Raw genomic sequence first — 27408 nt, forward strand, 5'->3', positions numbered from 1 at the left:
TCCCTTTCTCTCAGGTACGTTTCCAAGTATTTTTGGCTTCTTTTAGAAGCTTTGTGAGCCATTTTGATGTTACAATCTTTCTCTTGTAGGCAAGAAATACGTTTGGCTACCCCATTTGACTTCGTTGTTGGGGGTTTCTGTGCATACGTGCTGAGCATTCTGGTACGGAGTCCATCATTTTTTTAAATGTTGTATTCTAATAAGTCTTTTTTTGTAACACCAATATTTTGTCCAGTTGTAATTTTATGGAGTGGCCCCAGAAAACTATGCCGTAACTCAGTGGAGACAATATCAAGGTGGAGTGTAGTATCAGAAGAACTTATTGAGGAAATAATATTTTAATTCATTTATGACACCAATACTTCAAGAAATTAATTTGCAAAAAGTAAATATATGCATTGTCCATGTTAATTCGTCATCATTCAAGAGTTCAATGATATATTTTTTTTCAATGAACTCTCAATATACCATGTTTCTCTTCGCTATCCCCGTACTGATATGTTCCACTACCTCATTGAAGGGTGTTTGTAAACCTTGGTCCTACTATCAAGGAATAATTAATAATGGTACCATTTGCAAGCTCATAATCGATTTACTTGGTTGGAAAAATGATAATCGATTGATATGTCACAAAAAATAGTGTCAGTTTAATCATGAAGGTCGGCCTACCTGTTGTAAAAGCTCGTCCTTTTTTATTTTTGTATGTAGAGCCGGAGCTCATGGATGAGCTAGGAAAAAGTAAGGATCACGATGCAACAGAACAACAGTAAGAGAGAGGGGGGGTGAAACAACAGCAGTGTTGAAGGACAAAACATAAGGGGGCACTTGGATAAATAATGGATGTGGGGAGGAGTGAGGGGTTGGGGAGGTCTCATGGGGTGGACAATATGGATAAAGAAGCAAACTCTCAGAAAGGAAAAAACTAAATTCGGAAGGAGGTATGATGGGGTGGGGAGGTAGGTGTTAACAGTGGAAGAAAGGATCATAGTTTTGGAGTGAGGATGTTCTGAGATGGTGAGCTGTCTTGAAGACCTGGAAGAAAGAATGAAATTGAAGAGAATGTGGAAGTTGGTTCCACAGGTGGAGAAAAATAGGAACGAATGAGTGTAGGTGAGCAGTGATTCTGGATTTTGGCAGTTTTACCAGAAGGGGGATGCTGGTGGACTGTGTGTGGTCTGCAGAAACCTGGGTGGGACAAAGCATGGAAAGAGCAGAGAGTACAAGACCAGAAAAGAGGTTGTGGAAGACAAAGACCACCGACATGTCTGCGATGGGAAGGTGATAAGCCCATAGACTCAGCTTCAGCATGGGAGATTCCAATAATCCTGAAGGCCTCGGTTTCCACGGAGTCAAGCTGAGATTCCAATAACTTTATAAATTAAATAACTCTCATATCCAGATCCGGATTCGGATCTTCACCAAAATGGAATCAATTTTCCTTGTCACACACCCAACCTGTCCACCAAGTTTCATCCGAATCCGTCCACAACTTTTTGAGATATCCTACAGACAGAGATGGGTGAAAACGTAACCAGCTTCACCTTCGGTGGCGGAGGTAATGAAAAAAAAAATGAAAAATGCAGGTGAGTGACCCAGGGCAATGGTGACACGCGGTAATTTTGCTGCTGAGGGACATCAAAGCCAATACACCAGGATAAATCACAGAACCGTTGGAGAGCATCCTTAAATGAAAATATGAAATAAATGGGGGAAAAACGAGAGAAATCAAATGCAGGTGAGCGACCCGAGACAATGAGGAAGCACAAATTTTGTATGCTTACACAGTTTGTATGCTTGCGCAATGGGTAAGCTGACCCGGCTTTTATTTTTCTACGTTTCGAGAAGTATTATGTTATTTAATTTTGTGTGCTCCCTCCTTGTCCGTCACGCTTTACCCCAAAGGGTTCATGCTGTCATACCGTTAGCACCATGACAGTATATTAAAGTTCCAATTCCTGCTTCGTTCTCTTCCTCCCAGAATGAGGGGCTTTTAAAACGGGCATGTTTATGATCAAATCGATTATTAGCTTTCCAATGGTACCATTTTAGCTCACTTGGACTTTAGTCTGGTGAGCTTATGTGATCGAACAGTGTCAGTCACCGTGAGTCTTTAAGCACTTCACTCATTATCGCTTGAACTAAACACAATTTTGATGAAACTTGGCCACAAGCTTGATATCTGATGCCGAGCGAAGGTATATTGACTGCAGCAAAACCTGCACTCATTAAGGGGGTCTACGGGAGGGGGTGGTTTGATCCCCCCACCCCCCCCCCCCCAAATAGGTATTTGCTTTCTTCTCCGAAATTACATACACAATTTCAATGAAACCTGACCACAACCTTCATCACTTGTGTTGTAACAACGTTTGTTCACGGCATTAAAAAAAAATCAGGGTGTATGGGGTCTGTGGGGGGATTTGATCCCCCCCCCCCAAAAGGTATTTGCTCTCTTCTCCGAAACTACACACACAATTTCAATGAAACCTGACCACGACCTTCATCACTCGTGATGTAACAAAGTTTGTTCATTCCATAAGAAGAAAATCAGGGTGTATGGGCATCTGCAGTGGGTTTGAGATAGCGATACCCCCGGCGTGAGCGTGAGCGTAAGCGTGAAAATGTTAAAGTTTTTATCTACCACACTGTTTTTTTACTGATTACAATATACAAATACATATATTGCTTTAAAATTATTTGAATCAGACTTCACTGCAATGCTTTATAAAAATATTAGACTAGTCTTTTAAAAACGAAAAACGATAAATGTATAAACAGGCAAGCATTGGGTGGCTTTGACACCACTCTGGTTATTATTATACCAGCAAATACCACCCCTCGCTTCACTGATGAGAGTACTAAGAGAGGGGAGAAAAAGAGGTGGTGGGGGAGAGTGAGGAAGTGGAGGGGGGAAGGGAGAAGAGAGAGGAGGGAGTGAGGAAAGGTGGGGGAGTGAAGAGGAAGGCAGCGTGAGGAGAGTGGGGGAAGGGAAGACAGACGTGCAGTGAAGCATTAATTACGATTCATACCGTTTCATCAAAATGATTCTGCATAGAATAACGGTGAAGATGGAAACAAATAATGTCTGAAATCCATTTTCTATTGGTCGTACGATAAATACCAAATATATTTTGCTTTGAAACTTACAAAGAGAAATCATATAACCTTTCTAAAGCACACCTGGTTCATATAAAATAACCAATTGCTTTGGAAACAGTCACGAGGACAAACGAAAACGTGATCGCTCGTTCACTGCTTCGGTTAAAAGTTAAAACCTCCACCACCCATCATCATCATCATCATCATCATAAGATACAGGATGAAACTTTGTCACCACGGCACCCGTAACCAAGCATGCAGGCATGTACCCACACCCACGGAAAGTACGTTTACAGATCTAAATCTACCCACATGTACCTCTACATTGTAGCAACTGCTGACTGTACATCCCGATAGGGACACGAACTGTACCACTATCGAATGTAGGGTGCTGGGAAAGAGGCTTAATCACTCAAGCAAGCACTCCAATTAAATGGTTGATAAGGAATGGTTGGCTTGGCATGTGATCGCAACACAGTCAACAGAAGTCTATTTGGATTGGATGATGATCTTGATAAATCATGACAATAAAATGTTGAGAAAATTATTTCACTGACAGCAAACTATGCCATTGCATCCCATTTCATAATTTTTTTTATTATGGTTTGAATTTGGAATGGTAATTTGTGGACACCCTGTATATTTATTTAAGAAAGGACGGTAGTTTGGTTCAAATACAAAAGAGTTTGACGTTGTTCTCCAACCTTTTTTTCAATTAATATCCACAATGTTTTGGCAGTCAGTGCAAACCAAAAAACGATTTACCCATTCAACTGCTTTCCACAAACTTGTAAATTGTTCATACTAAATCAACAAACAATCCCATATCTAAAAGCAGATTTTGAGATGAATACAAAATTAGGTTTAATTGAATCTGAAAACAAACACAGCAAGCTAATATGGAAATATAATTTGCCATATGTGTAACAGTACCTGTTCTCAAGGTAAAATTTACAACTCACAACTCCATTTACTACATGATCTGTAGAAATTGCTGCTGTTGTTTTGGGGTTTTTTTTTTTTTTTTGCTTTTTGGGGGAGGGTTTGGGGGGATGTCTGCGGCATGAAAGCAACAAACTTTGAGATTCGGCTTCATCGCAGGAGATGCCAATAATGTTGAGAGCTTTCGATTACATATGATCGAGGAGAGACAGAGATGTGATGCTGGGGCACCAGCCGAAAGGGCAGAGCAGTACTCCATTGTGCTATGCACAAAGGTCATGTAGACTCTGAGTAACTGATTTTTCAAGGAAAGACTTGGACAAATGGAGAATGCCCAGTCTGTGGCTGGCTTTGGAGGTTGGCTTTGCTATTTAATTGGCCCAGAAGAGGCCTAGAAATTCAATATACTGAACCTCTTTCAATGACTGACCAAGAAAATAGATAAGGGGTACAGTTTGACAATCCCGTCGGAGCAACACGGTGAAACAATTCTATTTTTCTGGATTGAAGGACATGTTCCATTCACCATCTAATCAATTTCAGATCAGCATACAGTGAGAAGTTGCAGTCTGCCTCACAGTGGAATGGAGAACTGCATAGCACAATGTGGAGTCGTCTGCAAAAAGGAAGAGATGGTTTTCCTGAGCTTTGAAGAGATCATTTATTTTGGTGAAGAACAAGACTGGGCTCAACACACTACCTTGGGGAACTCCAGCCTCCACTGGAAGAGGGAAGGAGAAGGCTCCATTGATGGTGACACATTGACTGTGTGAGTGAAGGAAGTCAGAAATCCAGAAATGAAGGTGGCTTTGTATGTCACAGGCAGAGAGCTTCTTTATCATCATCATCTATTAAAGAACACTCACTGAGATAATGAACAGTATTTTGAGAGTTGCTGCCATCGACCTCAATTATATCTTAAACAGAAAAATGCTGATGAAAGGGCTCGCATGAAGAATAAAAGAGAGAAATGAACAAATTACCACAACATGTAATGACCACCATTTAAAATTGGTCTGCACAATAAGGCTTCCAAAAACTACTGCAGTCGTGATAACGAAATAGAATCAACACACAAAAAAATGAATAATCATTTTATCAACGGGAATTGGAAGGAAAATGGACAGAGAGGAGAAAAGACAAAGGAAAATAAAGCAGTGAAATTTAATTTCACTGGTGACAATATGTGTAAGTCCAGGTGGATGGACAGCAGGGTTCACCGAGGACGAAGAAAAGATGGTGAAGCGCCAAGTTGCACGAATAATAATTGATTGGAGCTTAGTCAATGGCAGCTCTCTCCATCTGACAGGGCCCGTGGCTTCTATGGTGATTGACTGGCCAGCAGTGTGATATCTCAACCCAGGAGATCGGGATCTTCTGAGGTGGCAAAATGTTGCTGCCAAGATATGGCTGCATAGCCATCTGTATAAAACCCTCCATGCTTTTCTGCCGCACAGTACCTGTAAGCTCACCACGAACATTGTGTATATACCTGTTCATTTACAGACTACACCACCATCTCGCCAGCACGTTTGCCTGATATTCCATCCAGTCGCAGTGACTATAATGACTATTTAGTGAGGAAAAGCAACGAGGCGATGACGGGAATTAAATGGAAAAATATACCTACGGCAACTGATGTGCATTTGCATAACATAAGACAATGCAAATTATGAACCTGACATGAACAGATGGGTGCTGATGATGGCATGCTTAAGGTATTACATTTTGTTGTGGATGTTTGCCCCGCACCTGTCAAGTTAAGTCGATAGCAATAAACTGTAAGAATGGTGTAACACAGGGAAATGGACCCCAGTGAATTAGTGACCAAGAAAGAAGAATATTTTAAAGTCTATCTTTGGATGCTTCAAGAGAACTACAGATTTCCATAAATAACTACAGGTCTGCATACGTAATGTGGAAATAATTTTTTTTAAATAAATACATGCATACATACATACATACATACATACATACATATAGAGACAGATAGATAGTAGTGTATAAATGATGAAAGAGAAGAACACGGAGAAAGGCAAAGAAAGTTATATATTTATATATATATAGTATATTGTTACGGCTGTGGAAATTCTCAATTCACCATAAAGGGTCCTTAGATCAGTTATGACGCTAAGTTCATGTGTAGTTAGCCCAAACTCGTTGTATAGAGGGAATATATGTGATCCATTCGGGCTGCGATTCTTCAGTTAGCCTTTTTTCTTTTGCTGTCGTTATTTTGGTGCAACAACACAACAATGAACATCACCACAACCAACATCTCAACAACGACGCCATTCACACCACAATGCCACCTTCAACAACTACACCACCACCATCTTCGCCACTCGCCATTCAACGCTCACCGCGCGGTCACGATCTCCGCGGGACAGGTGTATGGAGCGGGGTGGCAGCAGCAAGGGCGCGGAAAGACAACTCCCGCCCAAATTTCTCCCGCCTGAATCTTGAGCCGGATCGTCATCGCGCTTAGTGAGAAGGGGGAGGGGTGGCGCAGCTCACTGCGGATTGGGGGATGCGCGGTGTGACGTGGCCAGGGAGGAGGAACGCCCCCCCCTTCGAGACTTTTCTGGAAACGCCGCAAAAGGGGGTGGAGCAAGGAATGGGGCGGAGCGAAGGGCGGGGCCCCGCCTTACAAAAAGGCGAGCACAAGGCAGCTGGGGAGCTGGTCGTCGAATTGGGTCTGGTTTTTGTCTTGGTCTTGCCTGGTCGGTGGTCCCGGTTGTTGTTCCCGACTGTCAAGTCGGAGGATTGCCGGTGTCAGAGGGTCAGTTGGTGCGGTTTCGAGACCCCGCTGGTGGGACGGAGCGCCTGCCATTTCGCCCCCCCCGCCCCCCGTCCGTACCGAGATAGCAGCGAAAGCTCCGTCCGTTCGTTCCCGAACCCCGTTCGTGGCGTCCAACAGCCACACGTGCCGGCGCGAGGTACGAGCTCGCGGACCACGCCGGAGGGGCTCGGAGTTGAGGTTGCGCAAAGGAGGACTCGACAACACGCTCAGGGAAGTTGCGACTTCCTTTTCTTTTAGGGTTCTGTGTAAATGTGTGTGTGTGGCGCCAGTCCGTAAAGTAGAAACTGATTAAGTGCTTGTACATTGCATTTTATTCGGTTGTAGCTCTGCATCGTTCCTTGCTTGTGTTTTCTTGCTTGACTGTATACGTGTATTGTTTTGTATAACTGTTGCCTATTAGAAATACGTGCTGCCGTGTGGTGCGAATAAATGTGCTTGTCCAATTGTTCCCCGTTTCGCAGCGTCCATTCCTTTGTTTGAATTTCTATCTTGCATCACGTAATGGGATTGATAGTGGGAGTAAGTTCCCGATAAGTAATCTGAACCGTCGAGGTCGACGATAACTCCGCTCGGTTATCCCTGCAGTACAGAACGAGCCGCTTAAGCGGTTCGTGTCCGGAGTCGACCTGCGGCGTGGTACAACTCCTAGGTACGCTACCCGTGCGGGTACTTAGGTAAATCGACCATTCGGCGATCAGACCCTATTTCGCACGGGTAGAATGCGGATTGAGTTGTGGTGAGGTTAAACCCCCACCCGTGACTCGCTCTCGGCGTTGTTCCGAGAGGGTCACGACGGAATTGCACGTTCGGTGGGCGAAGCGGCCGCTATTGGTTAAATGCGGTCATTCTCACGCCGGCGGGGCGTGAAATTCACAACAATATATATATATATATATATATATATATATATATATATATATATATATATATATATATATATATATATATATATATGTATGCATATGTGTGTGTATGTATATATGTGTGTGTGTGTGTATATATACATATTTTTTTATGTATATACTATATATACACAAATTTTAAGGATAAAAAAACGATTCTGTGCAATATCAATGGAATTATTCTGTATGCAAACACATTTCTAAAAAAGTAAAGAAACAAGTAAAAACAAGGACAAATGTGTCCAAGAGCAGCGTCCTAAAGATTTTGTCGGCTAAAAACAACAACAACAACAACAACTTCCGATATTTCGTCACGTGCCTCGATTAAGCCAATAGCGAAACGCGTCATAATGTCTTTACGTATTGACGATATATCGTGTATTTACGAAATAAATAATGTATTTACGAAATTACAATATGATAAATGGAATAATCTTTAAATAGTAACGTGAACTTTTCGAAACTTTAAAGCAAATATCCGAATATATTTAAAAGTTCATGATAGACGCTCTCAAAAAGCACCGTCTATGTGAGGATGTGTACATGTGCTCAGTATTTAAGGAGATCCGGATCTTGTATATACAAGAGCCGAGTCCTCGAGATTAAGGTTTTGTCTTCACAAGAAGAAGAAGAAGAACAACAACAACAACAACAACAACGCTGAGCTCTCTATGAGCAGCGTTCGCTACGCGAGACGCTGCTAAAAACGTTTTTTTTTAATGCAAAAGGTTGTTGGGATGTTCCTCCAAAAACTTTGTAAACAAGATAGGGATGGTCACAAGAAATATTCATGTGAAACCATCCCTACATCTTTCGTTGAATCATTGTTGTCCCGACACAAGACAGTGTGTTGCGCACGCAATGTTAAGTGCATGAACGTGTTTGTGTGTGAGTATGAATGTGTGTGTTTTTGTATATCTGTGATGCGCACATTCGCAATGTCGAGTGCATGAACGTGTTTGTGTGTGAGTATGCATGTGTGTGTTTTTTTTATATCTGTGATGCGCACATTCGCAATGTCAAGTGCATGAATGTGTACCACTGGTTATCTCCATTTGTGGGTTTGAGGAGATGGAATGAAGTCCTCCCAGGACTCAAAGTATCCACCTTCACTTTAGTCAGGGATCACAGACTATGGACAAATCTGTTCAACTTTGTTGTTCTCAGAGTTTTGTTCCGAGGGCTCTTTTCAGGATCGTCACCACACCCCGCACTGCCTCCAATTGTACTGTAGTTAGTTTGTGGTAATATTCCCGTGGATGGTTTTCAAAATCTCAGTGAGGTGGTTCTTTATTATTCATGTTGCTTCAATTATCACTGTTGGTGCAATTTTGACCCACTTCATCTTCCAAGATCTCTTGATCTCATTTTTGAGATCCTGGTATTTGGTCATTTTCTTGATTTCTTCATTATTTAAGCCAAAATCGCTGGGTACTGGTATCTCAATCAGCAATGTTGTCTTTTCCTTTTTAGGTCATCTCTTCGAGCATGACCTAACAATATGGGTGTCGATGTCCTTCAATCCGTCCGTCCGTCCATTCACAATGAAGTTGAAGCGGGAGATCTGGTCATTAGTGATCCTGATAGAGGTCGATGAGACGTACACGATGGTATGACTTTCAAGGTCACCGAAGGTCAAGGTCAAGTTCACGAGGCCTTTGAAGTTGCAACAATGACGATTTTCAAATGCTATCTCCTCTGCCATTTCTCAAGCGATCTTGAATTTGATTGTAGCATATGAATCTATCGGACAATATCTAAATTTTGGTTGGGCCGGATTTTCGATATTCACTTTGGTTTTCATGTCACGTGACTTCAAAGTTGGCAAAAAATTCGAAAATGACGATTTTCATGCGAAAATGACGACTTTCAAAATTTATCTCCTCCTACATTTCTCAAGCAATCTTGAATTTGCTTGTGGCATATGAATGTATGGGACAATATCTAAATTTTGTCAGGCCAGATTTTCGATATTCGCTTTTGTTTTCATGTCACGTGACTTCAAAGTTGGCAAAAAATGCGAAAATGACGATTTTCAAAATCTATCTCCTCCTACATTTCTCAAGCGATCTTGAATTTGATTATGGCATGTGAATCTATGGGACAATATCTAAATTTGGTCTGGCCGGATTTTCGATATTCGCTTTCGTTTTCGTGTCACGTGACTTCAAAGTTGGCAAAAAATACGAAAATGACGATTTTCAAAATCTATCTCCTACATTTCTCAAGCAATCTTGAATTTGATTGTGGCATATGAATCCATGGGACAATATCTAAATTTGGACAGGACGGATTTTCGAATTTCGCTTTCGTTTTCGCGTCATGTGACTTCAAAGTTTGCAAAAACTGCCCTACCTTCAGGAGGCTCTATATTTTCTCGCAGAGATGACCGTCACTCCCGCATGGGTGTATTTTTGTTTCTGAGAATGATGTCAAGTCACAAGGATTTGTTCTCTCTGTTCACGCTCGATGGGATCATCCGGTCGCACGTGAGCATGACATCCTTATTTTCAATGATTGTCCTTGTATTGGTTCATGTTTTGATGAGTTTTTTGGAACTGGGATGTTGAAAGTTTCCTAGATATGCCAATGAATCACTTTGCATACTTTGTTGTGCCATTGTGCGTAAAGTTGTTCCGCTAACAAGTTTTTTTTTCATCCTCAAAGCAGATTGCTGGTACTTTCTGTTTCTGTCTTGCAAAACCTACACTTGTCTATTTGGCTCAGTCCTGCCATCTTTATAAATCCATCGGTGGAGTGCCCTTGATCTTGGGCATTTACAGTATTATTATTCGTTATCCATCCCAGTTGAGCTGACCTCTTCTTAGCCATTTCTGAGCCTGCTTTGTCGATCCCAATTCAGTCCAATTCCTTTTTAGGTCATCTCCTCGAGCATGACCTAATAATATGGGTGTCGATGTCCTTCGATCCGTCCGTCCGCCCGTCCGTCCGTCCGTCCGTCCGTTCACAATGAAGTTGAAGCGGGAGATCTGGTCATTAGTGATCCTGATAGAGGTCGATGAGACGTACACGAGGGTATGACTTTCAAGGTCACCGAAGGTCAAGGTCACGAGGCCTTTGAATTTGCGAAAATGACGATTTTCAAATTCTATCTCCTCCGCCATTTCTCAAGCGATCTTGAATTTGATTGTAGCATATGAATCTATGGGACAATATCTAAATTTGCTCAGGCCGGATTTTCGATATTCGCTTTCGTTTTCGTGTCACGTGACTTCAAAGTTGGCAAAAAATGCGAAAATGACGATTTTCAAAATCTATCTCCTCCTACATTTCTCAAGCGATCTTGAGTTTGATTGTGGCATATGAATGTATGGGACAATATCTAAATTTCTTCGGGACGGATTTTCGAATTTCTCTTTCGTTTTCACGTCACGTGACTTCAAAGTTTGCAAAAACTGCCCTACCTTCAGGAGGCTATATATTCTTTACTGGGCATGGTAAAAGTTAGTCAATGGTGTCATTGCATAGCAGCTGACCTTGTATATTTATACATTTTCCACCGAAGGTGCAAAAGTTTCAAAACCCGAAATGTAAACGTCGGCATTTATTTTCAAAATATAATTCCGTGCGCGCGCACCAAAATGCCGAGTCATCTTTAACCAAACTGCGCAGTCGAGATGCGCCGTAGTCTTCGGTCATAACTGAACATTGAGAACTTGTGGGATTATAGAGATGACCGTCACCCCCACACGGGGGTAATTTTTTGTATTCTCCTGCTCTTTTGTCATTCTCCCAGTTGTTGGTGTGTAGTTGTTGATATTTATTTTTATATATTTATTTTGTCTTTCTTGCAATTGTTAGGGCTGTACTTGTTGCTGTTTCATATCGGTGTCTTTTATTCACACGTATTTTTGGAAATTCCTTGCAAGGTGAATTGGGAATACTTTTAGAGGTTTGTTATGTTCATGTTTGTTTACAAATTGAATCCGATAGTCTGTTGAGCATTTCACATACTCAGCGAGTCCAACACTTCAGTCTTCCAACAGCATTGTCTCCATTCCACAGCTGAATTCCACATTGCATTCAAGCAAACTGAGAATCTATCCCACAACAAAAGATTTGCGAATATCCTTTGGCATGTTTTGACAGCAAGGACCAAAAGTTGGTTTATGGCTTTGATTTTGTTTCCTGGGGAGAGGTACATTTTCAGGATCAGCTTCGTTCTACGTTCGGTATTCCTTGGAGATTGTTTTGCGTATTTGTTTGTGACATATTTGGTGCCCTTTTTCTTCTCTGAGGTATTTGTATGATGCTTCTTTTTCTTACTGCTGTATTGTTTGAGGTCAATTTTGATGTTTTCTCTTTTTGTTGATTTACCTTCTACAAATGAGCACTTGAGCACACTTATCGAGTCCAAATTCCATTTGAATGTTCTCAGAGAACCGTTTTACTAGTGTTAGCTGTTCTGTCCATTTTTCGTCATTCGGTGTGAAGAGCTTAAAATCAACCATGTATAGTAGGTATGTCACCTTTCCTGTTTATTTGGATGTTCTTATATTGATTGTTGGGGTGTATCCGTGTCGTTGTTTGGTGACGAGGTTACTCAGTGGGTCCAGAGCCAGAAAAAAAATACAAGAGGGGGAAAAGTCGGTCTCCCTGGAAGATCCCACATCGTATCTTCACATCTGGTGTTTCGATATTTACTTCTGAGTGTTGTAATATCAATGAGGTATTCCAGAGCTCCATTGCTTTCTCAATCAGTTTGATTATTTGGGGATTGATTTTGTATATTCAGGTCAGGTCAGGTATGGGAGCATGTGCCAGAACAGCACGTCGCTGCGTCCACTTTCCGCCGGTACTCCAGGGGCCTCCGTCTGGCCATCCCCCAGGCAGATGCCAGGCCCATCCCCATCTCCTTGAGATGATGGTCAACCTGTTGCAACCATGAGGCACGTGGTCGACCCACTGGCCTCCTCCACTCATGAGACTCCCTCGCTGAGAGAATCTGGTGAGCAGGATCAGAGTCAGGAAAACGAGCCACATGTCCATACAGCCGCAACTGACGCTCACGGACTATGCAGGTAACAAATCTCATCCGAGTCTCTCTCAGCAACCGCTCGTTGGACACAAAATCCGACCAGCGATAGCCAAGGATTCTCCGAAGAGACCTGGTACCAAAGGAATTAAGTCTCCGTCTCAGATCCTTGGTCAGAGTCCAAGTCTCGCACCCATAGAGCAAGACTGGAAGTACCAAGGACCTGAAGACTCGGACTTTCGTCCTCCCGCACAGGTACCGGCAGCGCCACACCCCATGATCCAGTGAGTCCATGACTCCCCAGGCCCGACCCAGACGTCTATTGACCTCTGACTCGCAGCCAGCAGAGACATGAATATCACTGCCAAGGTAAGTGAATCTCTCCAAGACCTCAACATCCTCACCACAAACAGACACAGACAGGACAGCAGCATCCAAGATGTCACCGAAAGCCTGGATCTTAGTTTTGACCCAAGAAACCCGTAATCCCAACGGCTCCGACTCCTCATTCAGCACCTCGAGGGCCCCCAAGAGGATGTCTAAAGTCTCCGCAAAGATGACTGCATCATCTGCAAAGTCAAGGTCCGAGATCTTGACATTCCCAAATGACGCACCGCAACTTGATCTCTCCGACATCCTCCCTAGAATCCAGTCCATACAAGTGCTGAAAAGTGTGGGAGCAAGTACACATCCCTGACGAACTCCAGTAACAACTGGAAATAAGTCAGAGATGGTACCACCACACTTCACAGCACTCTCAGTACCAGAGTAGAGTTCAGACATCAGATCGATCAGTTTTGGTGGCACCCCACGAAGACCAAGAATCCTCCAGAGGACGTCCCGATTCACTGAATCGAACGCTTTACAGAGATCAACCTAGGCTGCAAGCAGCCCCTGCCGAAACTCTCGTCTGCGTTCGGTGAGGACACGAAGTGCAAGGATACGGTCAATCGTTGACCTCGTTGGTGTAAAGCCTGACTGCTCTGGACGCTGGTGCTCAAGCAGATGATGGCGAACCCTATCGAGAATTATCCGAGCAAAGACCTTGCCCGGCACTGAGAGCAGCGTCACCCCTCGGTAGTTGTTGCAGTCTTGGCGATCACCCTTCCCTTTCCAGAGAGGGACAACAAGGCCCCTCTTCCAGTCAGTTGGGATGATGCCTGTGTTCCAGGCAGAGCACAAAACTGCATGCAACGACACGAGTGCAGCATTTCCACCAGCCTTGAGAAGTTCGGCATGGATGCCACAGATCCCTGGAGCTTTGCCCCGTTTCAACTGGTTCACCGCAGCCCGTGTTTCCACAAGCGTAGGTGGACCACAGTTGATTCGAGGGTCAGCAACAGGGATTGTAACACCCTTGACGTCCAACTCGACAGTTGGGGGATCAGCCTGGTACAACCGCTCAAAGTAACCGGCCCAGCGGGCCTTCACTTCAGACTCCTCTGTCAAGAGCCTACCACTCTCTGCTCGAACTGTAGTGCTCCGAGGGATGGGCTTGGATGAACGTAATGCGCGAATTCCCCTGTAAGCGGGACGAGAATCACCTGTCCACAGGTGATGCTCTACCCCCTCACAGATTCCTCGCACATAGGCCTCCTTGTCCACCCTCAGTGCACGTACAGTTTTACGCCTCAGCTCCCTGAACAGCTCAGCTCTGCCATTCAGCCTGGCCCTGTGACTCTGGTCAATGGTATCCAGTGTCCCTTGAGAGACAAAATTCTTCTTTGCCCTGCGGTGAGCTCCAAGGCATCCACCGGCAACATCAAGGACGGTGGTCTTGAAGGCGCTCCACAACTCTTCAGGACCCCCAAAGCACCCAGACCCCCAAGTGTCCACTCAGCCTGTTTGCAAACTCCTCAGCTACTCTCTCATCCCTGAGCTTGGCAACATCCAGCCTCGGCTGGGATGGTACCATTCTCCAGGATTTAAGGTGCAGCTTTAGAGTTGCTACAACAAGCCTGTGGTCAGTATTGAGGAACTGAGCACTCCGGTAGACCCTGCAGTTCTGGATCATCCTCCAACGACCGTCAATGAGGACATGGTCAATCTCCTTTGCCACACCGCCAGCGTTGGAATACCAAGTCCAGCGATGAGCTTGTGGGCGCTGAAACCATGAACCAGCCACCCTAAGTCCATGACTTCTTGCAAAGTCAAGGAACTTAGTGCTATTCTGGTTCATAGTTCCTGACCCATGGGGACCAACACACACCTCATAACCGTCCCTATCAGTTCCAGTCGATGCATTGAAATCCCCCAAGACTAGAAGTGTATCTCGTCTGGGGCACTGATCAACCACAGACTCGAGTGTGGCGTAGAATGCATCCTTCACGGTGAGATCACTCGCCTCAGTCGGAGCATAAACAGAGACCAGGGAAATGACACCTAAGGAGTGACGAATCCTTAATCTCATAATACGCTCGTTGACCGGTGTTACCTCAATTATCATTGGGGTCAGCTTATTGGACACAGCTACAGCAACTCCTTGGGTATGGTAACCATCAGAGCGACCAGACCAATAGTAGGTGTAACCACCCACCATTATCTCGCCGCAATCCGGTCTCCGAACCTCAGAGAGAGCTGCAATCCCGATGTCCAAACGCTTGAGCTCAGATGATAACAGAGACAGGTGATCATCCTCTCTTAGGGATAGGACATTCCAGGCACCCACCCGAAGGGACCGCCTCAGGTTAACCCAAGGAGACCGCCGTCTGGTGGACGACACCTCAGCACCACTCCGACACACTCTCCCGCAATCTGACCCAGGGATGTTACCCCGTGGTTTCCCTCCTATCAACGATTGGGGGTCCCGAAGGCTTTGCCCCAATCCCGTCATCCGGTGAGCTGCCCTGCGAAGGGAAGCTGCACAGGAGGTACTCCCACGGAGTGGGTTTTCAGATTTTTTTGCGTTTTTGCGTTTTGCGGAATGAAGGGTTTTACGGTGGCCGGAGTGCAAATCCTGCCACCAACCTCCTAATAAGAAGTGACCCCAACTGCAGGAGGACGTCCGCAGACACAGTTGGGCACTAGATATGGATGGCCGTTGGCTCACAAGGAGCTCCTCCGCCCTTTGACAGGTTTTGTTTTTAATCCTGCTGGGTGTCCATATCCAAACACCCTCCTCACCAGAAAACCTGGTGGGGGAGACGGATTAGTCGCCGACAACCCGACCATGGAACAGGTTAGTACAGGTTTACATGGTACCTGTAGCAGGTCACAGATCGAACCTGACCTGACACGCATATATTTGCATTTGTATATTTGCATGCATTTTATCATCCACAAATGTGGGACGCTGTCGAAAGTTTTCTTTTAGTATATCCAGGCCGTGGACAATTTGTTTCTCGCATTTTGCAATTATCAAGTATGGCCTTGTTCAGTAACAGGTGGTCAATTGTTCCACAACAACCTCTCCTACATTTATTTTGTTCTGCCTCCAAACCTCCCTGTTGTGTTAGGTGATGGTACATCATTTCTGTAATGATTCCTGTTTGAAGGCATGTTATTGGCCAGTATTTGTGACGAAATTGGGTTTCTTCTGATTTTGGGATGATAAATGTGTTTCCATCTCCACACCACTCATCCACTGCCTTTTCCTCTTGGATCAGTTCATTGAAGTGTCCTGGCATCGTGATTGTGGAGAGCATCAAGTTGTTTTATCCAGAAGTTTGGAATTCCATCTGGGTCTGGGTTTTTAATGTTTGGTGGCATTTTTTGAAGTTATTTTCTAATTTTTATCTTCATTAATAATCACTGGAGTCATTCCCTTGAGATATTACTTCTTCTTTTCCATGTCTGGGATCCATTCTGCTTCCTTGTTATGTTCCTTTTGATCTTCAAAAATTCCTTTCCAGAATTTTTCTAGCTTTTCTTTTTCAGGGGGAGTTGACACATTCTGTTTTTGTTTCCCTAATTTGGGGTAGAATCTTTTTGGGTTACTCGCAAACATGTGGTTTTGTTTTCTTCTGTTGCTTGCTTCCTCATAGGTTTTTTTTAAAATATTCTTTGCTATCATTTCTATTTTGAGTTTGTTTTCATCACTCAAGCACTCGAGGTCTTTGTCTTCAATTTTATATTTGTTTTTTTATTCTTTGTATTCTCTTTATTAGTTTTGGGCTTCTGTTTCCTTTCCTGAACTGTTGTATCTGACCTACTTCCTTCCTCACTTATTCTCTTTGTGTCTCTAATCCTGTTTCCATGGTGGGATTTGGCTTCTATTTGTAGGTCCTAATTTCTTTTTCCTCTTCTGGCGTTTACTCTTTACTCTTTCTAGAATGAAGAATGCTGCTGCAAAACACATGATATTGATTTATTTGAAGGTGGATGATTTTAAAATCATTCTTCTAATTGAATGGTTGGTCTGCCTCACCAGGATTTTTGTCCATTTGTTGTTTTTTTATGATGGAGTTTTGGTCTCACTCTTAGTTTTATCAGTTTTATCAGTTTTATCTCTTCTATTTTGTTGGCCAACTCTTCTTTCAACCTATGCTGCTCTTCATCTTCTTCACCCTCATTCCTCTCCCTCATTCTGCTGCTCTACCATGTCTTTCTGCCCATCATCCGCCTTTCCACTGTTTTCCCCTTCGTCTGTCCCTGACTCACCTGGTCCTTGTCTCTGAATCGGTCTTGCCTCTCTTTCATGGGGACACCCTCATTCTCTGCTTTAGCCATACGTTCTTTGCTGCCTTTGGACTGGCTCTATGTCGGAGTATGGCTCCCCGTCTCATTGCACAGACATAATTTCCTCTTGTGCTATCTTGGCCAAATTCCTGACATCCCTTTCTTCAGCTTCAAGTGAGTACTTAGCTCCCCTCACTCTAATCTCTTGCCACTTGTTGCGTTGCCATAGATGTATTTTTTTCTTTTCTATCTTTATCTAGCTATCTTTTAACTGTTGAAAAAAACCCTTCTCAAATTTTCAAGGGGAACTCTCTCCATCCTGATATCCAATTTCGTTTTTTTTCAGCTGCTCCCTGAATCACTCACCATTACCTTTCCTCCCCCATGCCTCATGTATGGAATACATTTGGAGAATTATCTCCTCTTCAACACTCCAAGTTGCCATTTGTAATTTTCATCTCTGGAGTGTTGTCTTTGATGGTGAAGAGACAGTTAATATATATATATATATATATATATATATATATATATATATATATATATATATATATATATATACAGTACACAACACACACACACACACACACACACACACACACACACACACACACACACACACACACACACACACACACACACACACACACACACCACACACAGTTCATGTCTTTTCTCGCTCTTGTTAGTGTCTTGTGTCGGGACAACCATTATTCAAAGAAAGATGTAGGACACAATGATTTCTTGTGACCATCCATTCCTGGTTTACATACTTTTTAGAGTCACAGCCCGACATCCTTTTGCATTTAAAAAAAGAAGTTTTTATGACTTGTAGATTATCAATTGGTTTGTTCATTGTTCAATGTATCGACAAAGTAAATGCCTTTTTCAGATTCAAAAATGTTTATGTATTCTAAAGGATGTTTATTTTGTGTTTGAATCCAAAATCCTTCTTTTCACAGTATCGTCCTGCACCGTTTGTTTGAGGCAGCAGTTGATAGAGTATTTTTATATCAAGAGACTTCTTCATTTCAACATAACTTTAGTAATTTTTCACACCTTTGATATCATCATTGTTTTTATCAAATTATTCTTGAAGTAATTGCAACATTACCAGAGGCCTAAGCAGTAAAACATTAGGGTTATGATTAGAGAAATGTTCAAAGTCGTTAACAAAGGTTTTGCAGAGGATGGTTCCTTTTTATATGGTTCATATTAGGATATTAAACTGACAAAAAGTAGTCCTACACCCATTTAGTGACAATTTCCTTCTGCTCACTTGCCATACCCGAAGCAATTGTCCTCACTAATGCATAGATTGAGGATTTTGCTTTCTTATAAGGATTGTGATAGTTTGCCCCAAGCGCCACTTATTGGTCGTTTCTTTGGCATCTTTGTAGAAACATAGCCAAGTAGGACCTGACGTTTGCTAACAACTTCGCAAATTGGCAATACAGCGTTTTGCACGAGCTGCACGGATGTGTTTAAATTGAGTCTTTCAACAGCATTGTCTCCAATCCACGGCTGAATTCTACATTGCCTTTGTGAAAACTGAGAATCTATCCCACAACAAAAAATTTGCGAATATCCTTTAGTATTTTTTGACAGCAAGGGACCAAAACAAAATGCTATCTTAAAATGTTACATTTTATATGATATGAGATGTTACATTTTACATGTTACAATGGGATGCATGCATTACAACAAATATTAACGGTAAAAATGAACAAATTTTGACGACGAATTGTAATACTGAGACATAATTTATTTATTTATGTATGATGTCCCACTTTCTCACATTGATGTTCCTATTCCAGGGCCACAAGTTACGATGACTAGGCACCACTTCAGATGCAGTGGAAAGTGATGCTTACTGCAGCACTCCAGTTGATGACATAAGCAATTCACATCGGTAACCTGTCCTGTTCCACATCATACTTTATGGGTTTCATCTGCAAATGTTTGCCACATCGATGTTTTGGGGTGTGGCACCAACTCAGCTCCCCTTTTCTCCATCTCCCCTTGGTTTTCATGGACTGGGTTCAGGTTGTAAAACTTCCTGTCCCAGTTGTACACCTGCGACAGCGACAAACAGGCATCACCATATTGCATTTTCATTCTGCGATGGATTTCACTGGGATTCACACCCCCACTTCCCAAGAAACGGATGACAGAACGTTGCTCCTCCCTGGTGTATGCTTCTAAGGGAGCCACCATCTTGGAGCTGCTCTACTGACATCATACGCTCAATGTTGCCAAATCTAAAACAGGCAAAACATAACTCGTACTCATAGATATAACAATTTATATCGCCATTTCAAGGTTACTTATTGACTGCCCCTCGTATAATGGAGTAAATGTGTGTATGTGCGTATGTATGTATGTACTTCTGCATAAGACCCTGAAGATGTAAAAGACCCAAAAGACCCCGAATACATAAAAGACCCAGAAGACCCCGAAGGCCCAAAAGACCCCATAGACCCAAAATACCTAAAATAACACCCAAAAGACCTGAAAGACCCCAAAGAGCCAAAAATGCCCCAAAGATACAGAAGACCCAAAAGACATAAAATACCCCAAAGACTCAAAATACCTAAAATAAGACCCAAAAGACGCTGAAGACCTAAAAAACCTGAAGGACCCTGAAAACCCACATGACACAAAATACCTCAAGGACCCAAAAGACGCAAAAGACCTGTAAACACTTCAGTCATTATCGCTTGAACCAAACAAATAATTTTGATGAAACTTGGCCACAAGCTTCATATCTGATGCCAAATGAAGTTGTATTGACCACATCAAAATCTGCGTTCATGAAGGGGGTCCCTACAGGGGAGGGGGGGTGGGATTAACCCCTCCTCCCCACTCAAAATAAGAATTTACTCTCTTCTCCAAAACTACACACGCAATTTCGATGAAACTTGACCACAACCTTCATCACCAGTGTTGTACCAAAGTGTGTCGACCGCATCAAAATCTGCACTCATTTAGGCAGCCTAGTGGGGGGGAGAGGGGGGTTGACCTCCCAAAATATGTATTTGCTATCTTCTTTGAAACTACACACAATTTCGATGAAACTTGACCACAACCCTCATCGCCCTCAATGTACGAAAGGTGTATCGATGACATCAAAATTTGTGCTCACTTAGGGAGTTTACGGAGGGGTGGAGGGGGGGGTGTTTGACCCCCACAAATGAGGAAGGAAAGAGGAAGGAGTGGAGATGAGCAGTGAGTCTGGATCTTGGGAGTTTCACAAGTAGAAAGGTTGCTGGAAGAATGTGTGTGATGAGGAGGCAATGGGAGTGAAAGAACAGTTGGAAGAATGAAAGAGCAGAAGGAACAAGACCTGAGAGATTGTAGAAAATAGCTAAAAAGGCTACCAACCTGTCTGCCCTGAGAATGCAGCAGGCAGTGTGCTTTTACTGCATAATGATAGTTGCTAATGATGTTGAGAGTTTGTTTCCACAGCAATGAGGAAGACAGGCATGAAATAGGTGTACCATTCTACTGGGAAGAGCACTACTCCATTGAGCTATGGACAAAGGCCTTGTGGCTCTGAGAAGTTCAGATTTTAATATGACAGACAAGTCATGGAAGAAGGTTTCAGGAGTGCTTTGTAATAGAAAGATGCTGATGAGACTAAAGGGAAAGGTGTACAGAATGGTCATGAGGCTGGTGCTGTTGTATGGCATGGAGACATAGCCAATGATGAGAAGGTTGGAGCAAAGATTAGATGTGACTGAGATGAGGATGCTGAGATGGCTGTGTGGTGTAATGTGAGAAGAGGATGTCAGGAATGAATACTTCAGAGGAACTGTGAAGGTGGTTGAATCATCTAAGAAGGTACAGGGAAGTAGAATGAGAGTATGAACACGTGATGAGAAGGAATGATGAGTATGTAGGTGGAAATATGATGAGAATGATACCACTTGGAAATTGAGAGATGTCAGAGCAGACTGGAGAGGAGATGGAATCATTGTGTGGAAGCGAACACGAAGGAGAAAGGTGTGGATAAAGAATGGGTATACGATCAACCCAAATGGTGGAGCAGGATACGTGTCAGCGATCCCACTTGAAGTGGGCTCATAATGCTGTAGAAGAAGAAGAAAATTTCTTACTGTTTTTATCTTTTGGCTGTTATCCCGAGGTAAATCAATTAAGTTAATGATATTGTATGTAATATAATCTTTTACACAAATTGCAGTTCGTGGAAATGCCTGGTGTTGGCTAAACGGTTGAGGTGGCTGGCTTTCGATCCTAGGGTCTTGAGTTTAAACCCCTGTCGTGCAGTTGAATTATCTCCAGGTAGGTTGATTCAGTCTATCATCTTTCCAAAGTCAGCGAAATGAGTACCAGCTTATGAGTAACGGGGGCACTGCATCAGCAGCACAGCTGCACCCTGAGAAGATGATGTCACCAAACAGCCACAGGGTGCCTACGAATAAATAAATAAACTCGTGGAATGTGTGAGGTCATGTCGCCTCTTCTGAATGGGAGCACATTGAAGAATATTGACACAGAGAGCATTTTTAGGGGTTGTTCCTTCCTGAAATATTTAATTACAGCTAATGCACAAATGCCAGGTTGAAATTTCACTCTGTGGATACAAATGATGCAAGCTAAGTTGCATTCCATCAAGCTTTGTGAGGAAGGTGATGAAATACCATCAGACAAATAAAGCTTCGCAGGATGTTTATTGCTTCAGACATGTGAGGTTTGATAGTGAGATCCTTGACTATTCACTGATTGGCCGGTGGGCATCGGATATTTTTTGATTAAAAAAAAGAGGAAAGATTTGGTTATGTCATTTGAAATGCACAATATGTACATATGTCTATATTATTTGAAAATTGAAAGTGAAGAGTTAGGTAGAAGCTAGAATATGAATATTTAGGCTCAACTAAACATTTAGCATGCGAAGGTAGAAAAAGAAGATCAAGGTTGTAATAGTATTGTATCAAAAGTGTTGTGTAAGATTTTTGGGTCAGGCCAAAATATTAGAGTAGGTATGGGAAACACCTTTGTCTTTGTCCAAGCCCTTGTTTTTTTTTTCTGGATAATAACATATCTAGCATGATCTGAGCACCATGCTCTCTATAGAGCATCGGTTCTGCTGAAGCAGTCCCTTGATGAGGGTTGCAATCCCAAACGGATCACCACTCTGATGTAGCTTTTAGCTCGGGGTGTTCATATAATATGTAGCATTTAAGCTTCCATGATACTGTTACAGTGTAAATGATATTGTTACATGAAACATGGAAAAGTGTGTTGGGGTGGGGATATCCATAGCTATATTGTGGTAAGAATAGTATGGTCTGCATGTCTGTGAATGTTAGATTACTCTTGTAACAGGGAAAATGGCAGAATAAGTCTTTCTGTAAAAAGTGCACTGAGTAAGCAGTGAGTGTTAACTTTAAGACAGTGTAGGATAGGTTTGTTGTGTGAAACGTCCTGTAAATCAGGGAAAGCCAGGTGAGGTCTTGTGGCACCGGGAATTTAACACCAAAGGCACACTGGAAAACACATTGCACTTTTGGAGGAACGACCATTACGAACTCTTTGTCCGGCTTGCTGTGCAAGCCATGGAAGCAAGGTCTGCTTCAGAGCTTGTGAGTAAGGTGGAACATTTTGTTCAGGACCGTTCCACAGGACAGGACGGCATGGAAGATAACCCCACCCACAAGCAGTGGACGGCCAATAACAGGGACTCGCCATACATGGGGGCGGTCTAAGAGTTTGCGATGGCCATGGCCACACTCTACATGGCACTTGAACTTTGCACACGACGACATCAGCATCTTGGTCTCTCTTTGCTTCGCCCTCCAAGAAAGAGTTGCCCCTCTCATCTCGCCTCCCTTATCGCCATTTCTGCAGGTCCATCGCTCCCTGTACTGCACTTCATCCACGCCTTGCTGACCCGCACGACCACTCCATTGTGTTGGAGCCCCAACGAGCTGGTGCCAGCCACAAGTCCTCACCTGTCCCCATTGTTCATTGTGTGCAAGTCTAGTAAACGGAACCATCAGGGGTGAGGTTTTATTTCCAACTGTACATAAGTTTGGATTTTCATACCTCACCTCCCCATTTTTGTCCTTATGTACCAGATCTGTCTGGTTCTGTTGTTTTTCTATCACCATGTCATATTTCATTGAAATAAACCTTTTATTATAAGAGACGTTTTTCTGCCTTTTGCTTCACACATGTTGCGCCGCCTGGTTCGGACGTGCTTTGGAGCGATCCGTGGGGTTTTGAAAGGGTAAAGAACAGTTAATTGAACACAGTGTGAATTTGGTAAGCTCAGTGATCTTCATGAGAAGCAAGAGCTCCTGGCGTGATGACATCAGACAGACCCGTCGATATGACAATATGAATCTTGATAAACTTGATGGATTAAAGAAAATTTTAATGATTAAATATACCATGTTTTAATGCACCACTTTTTTTTTTTTTAATATATCATGTTTTCATTCACTGCTTTATTGTTTTTAATTCACCACGTTTTAATTCACTCTTTTGTTTTAATATAACATGTTTTAATTCACTGCTTTGTTTTTAATATGCCGTTTTTTTTTAATGCACTGCTTTGTTGTTTTTAATATCCCACATTTTAATAAACCGCTTTGTTTTTAACATACCACGTTTTAAATCACCACTTTGTTTTTAATAGATCATGTTTTAATTCACCACTTTTTAATTTAATTCACCGGGGAAGCCCGGTGTTGGCGCAGTGGTTAGGGCAGCGGCTTGGGATCCAAAAGGTCCTGAGTTCAAGCCCCGTTGGGCCACTGAATTAATACACCAGGGGGTTGACTCAGCCTGTCATCCTTCCGAGGTCGGCGAAGTGAGTACCAGTGTACTGGGCCGGTGTATACCCCGGTTAAAATAGGTGTACCATATCCCTGTGTCGTAAGAGGCGACCAGGGTTGCGTCAGGAAGGGCATCCGGCGTAAAACGTGTGCCAAATCAATATGCAGATCATGCGGATGATCCGCTGTGGCGACCCTTAACGGGAGCAGCCGAAAGAAGAAGAAGAAGAAGAAGAAGAAGTTTTAATTCACCACTTTGTTGTTTTTAACATACCACGTTTTACTTCACCGCTTTGTTGTTTTTAACATACCACTTTTTAATTCAACGCTTTGTTGTCTTTACCTCACCAGCTTTTAATTCACTCCTTTGTTGGTTTTAATATAACATGTTTTCATGCACCACTTTGTTGTTTTTGACATACCACATTTTAATTCACTGCTTTGTTGTTTTTAATACACCACGTTTTAATTCACTGCTTTGTTGTTTTTAACGGACCATGTTTTAATTCACCGCTTTGTTGTTTTTAACATACCATGTTTTAATTCAATGCTTTGTTGTTTTTAACATAGCACGTTTTAATTCACCACTCTGTTGTCTTTAAAATACCACTTTTTAATTCACCACTTTGTTGTCTTTAACACACCAGCTTATAATTCACTGCTTTGTTGGTTTTAATATAACATGTTTTAATGCACCACTTTGTTGTTCTTATTATACCACGTTTTAATTCACTGCTTTGTTGGTTGTAATGCACCACGTTTTAATTCACTGCTTCGTTGTTTTCAACATACCACATTTTAATTCACTGCTTTGTTGTTTTTAATATACCATGTTTTGACTCACTGCTTTGTTGTTTATAATATACCACGTTTTAATTCACTGCTTCCTTGTTTTTAATATACCACGTTTTAATTCACTGCCTTGTTGTTTTTAATATACCATGTTGAGATTCACCACCTTTTTGTTTCTAATAAACCGCATTTTAATTCACTGCTCTGTTGTTTGTTTTTAAGACACCATGTTTTAATTCACTGCTTTCTCTTTAACACACCAACTTTTAATTCACTTCATTGTTGGTTTTAATTTAACATGTTTTAATTCACCGCTTTGTTGTTTTTAATACACCACGTTTTAAGTCACCAGTTTGTTGTGTTTAACATACTAAATTTTAATTTACTTCTTTGTTGGTTTTAATATAACATATTTTCATTCACCACTTTGTTGTTTTTAATTTTCCACATTTAAATTCACTGCTTCGTTGTTTTTAATATACCACGTTTTAATTCACTGCTTCGTTGGTTTTAATATACCATGTTTTAATTCACTGTTTTGTTGTTTTTAAATACCACGTTTCAATTCACTGCTTTGTTGTTTATAATATACCACGTTTTAATTCACTGCTTCCTTGTTTTTAATATACCACGTTTTAATTCACTGCCTTGTTGTTTTTAATATACCATGTTGAGATTCAACACCTTTTTGTTTCTAATAAACCACATTTTAATTCACTGCTCTGTTATTTTTAATATGCCATGTTTTAATTCACTGCTTTCTCTTTAACACACCAACTTTTAATTCACTTCATTGTTGGTTTTAATTTAACATGTTTTAATTCACCGCTTTGTTGTTTTTAATACACCACGTTTTAAGTCACCAGTTTGTTGTGTTTAACATACTAAATTTTAATTTACTTCTTTGTTGGTTTTAATATCACATATTTTCATTCACAACTTTGTTGTGTTTAATTTTCCACATTTAAATTCACTGCTTCGTTGTTTTTAATATACCACGTTTTAATTCACTGCTTCGTTGGTTTTAATATACCATGTTTTAATTCACTGCTTTGTAGTTTTTAATATACCACATTTCAATTCACTGCTTTGTTGTTTTTAATATACCACGTTTTAATTCACTGCTTCGTTGGTTTTAATATACCACGTTTTAATCCACAGCTTTGTTGTTTTTAATATATCACGTTTCCATTCACTGCTTTGTTGGTTTTAATATACCATGTTTTAATTCACCGCTTTGTTGTTTTTTTAACAAACCACGTTTCAATTCACTGCTTTGTTGTTTTTAATATACCACGTTTTAATTCACTGCTTCGTTGGTGTTAATATACCACGTTTTAATTTACTGCTTTGTTGGTTTTAATATACCATGTTTTAATTCACTGCTTCGTTGTTTTTAATATACCACGTTTTAATTCACTGCTTCGTTGGTTTTATCATATAGCACGCTTTAATTCACTGCTTTGTTGTTTATAATGCACCACGTTTTAATTCAGCGCATCATTGTTTTTCATTTACCACATTTTAATTCACTGCTCTTGTTTTTAATACACCACGTTTTAATACATCGGTTTGTTGTCTTTAACATACCAACTTTTAATTCGCATCTTTGTTGGTTATAATATAACATGTTTTAATTCACTACTTTGTTGTTTTTAATTTTCCACGTTTAAATTCACTGCTTCGTTGTTTTTAATATTCCACATTTTAATTCACTGCTCGTTGGTTTTAATATACCATGTTTTTATTCACTGCTTCGTTGTTTTTAATATACAACGTTTTAATTCATTGCTTTGTTGTTTTTAATAGACCACAATTTAATTCAGGCTTCGTTGTTTTTATTATACCACGTTTTAATTCACTGCTTTGTTGGTTTTAATATCCCAGGTTTTAATTCACTGCGTTGTTGTTTTTAATATACCATGTTTTAATTCAGCGCTTCGTTGTTTTTAATGTACCACGTTTTAATTCTTTGCTCTGTTGTTTTTAAAATGCCACGTTTTAATTCACTGCTTTATTGTATTTAACATACCAACTTTTCATTCACTTCCTTGTTGGTTTTAATATAACATGTTTTAATTCGCCACTTTGTTGTTTTTAATATCCCACATTTTAATTTACTGCTTCGTTGTTTTTGACATTCCATGTTTTAATTCACTGCTTTGCTGTTTTTAATAGACCATGTTTTAATTCACCCCTTTATTGTTTTTAACATACCACGTTTTAATTCACCGCTTTGTTGTTTTTAATATACCACTTTTTAATTCACTAATTTATTGTCTTTAACACACCAGCTTATAATTCACTGCTTTGTTGGTTTTAATAGAACATGTTTTAATGCACCACTTTGTTGTTTTTAATATACCACGTTTTAATTCACTGCTTTGTTGGTTGTAATGCACCACGTTTTAATTCACTGCTTCGTTGTTTTTGACATACCACATTTTAATTCACTGC

At 41.5% G+C, this 27408-nt stretch overlaps 1 protein-coding gene across 2 annotated transcripts in view; it reads right to left on the bottom strand.

Moving 5' to 3' along the window:
• LOC147029322 (C1q-related factor-like) overlaps positions 1-27408 on the bottom strand; it is a 97701-nt gene that overhangs the window by 12858 nt on the left and 57435 nt on the right. The window contains exon 3 of one of the 2 annotated variants that reach the window (XM_085872291.1): positions 19279-19429. The exons of the other annotated variant lie outside the window; for it this stretch is intronic. Coding sequence (XP_085728417.1) covers positions 19286-19429 — 144 coding nt within the window. The 3' untranslated portion in view covers positions 19279-19285. Of the gene's footprint in view, positions 1-19278; positions 19430-27408 lie in introns of those variants that run through there. 2 annotated transcript variants of the gene reach the window in all.

Source organism: Eptatretus burgeri, chromosome 3 (genome assembly GCF_056783735.1).
Source record: "Eptatretus burgeri isolate ZD-2024b chromosome 3, Ebu_testis_v1, whole genome shotgun sequence".
Classification (NCBI taxonomy): domain Eukaryota; kingdom Metazoa; phylum Chordata; class Myxini; order Myxiniformes; family Myxinidae; genus Eptatretus; species Eptatretus burgeri.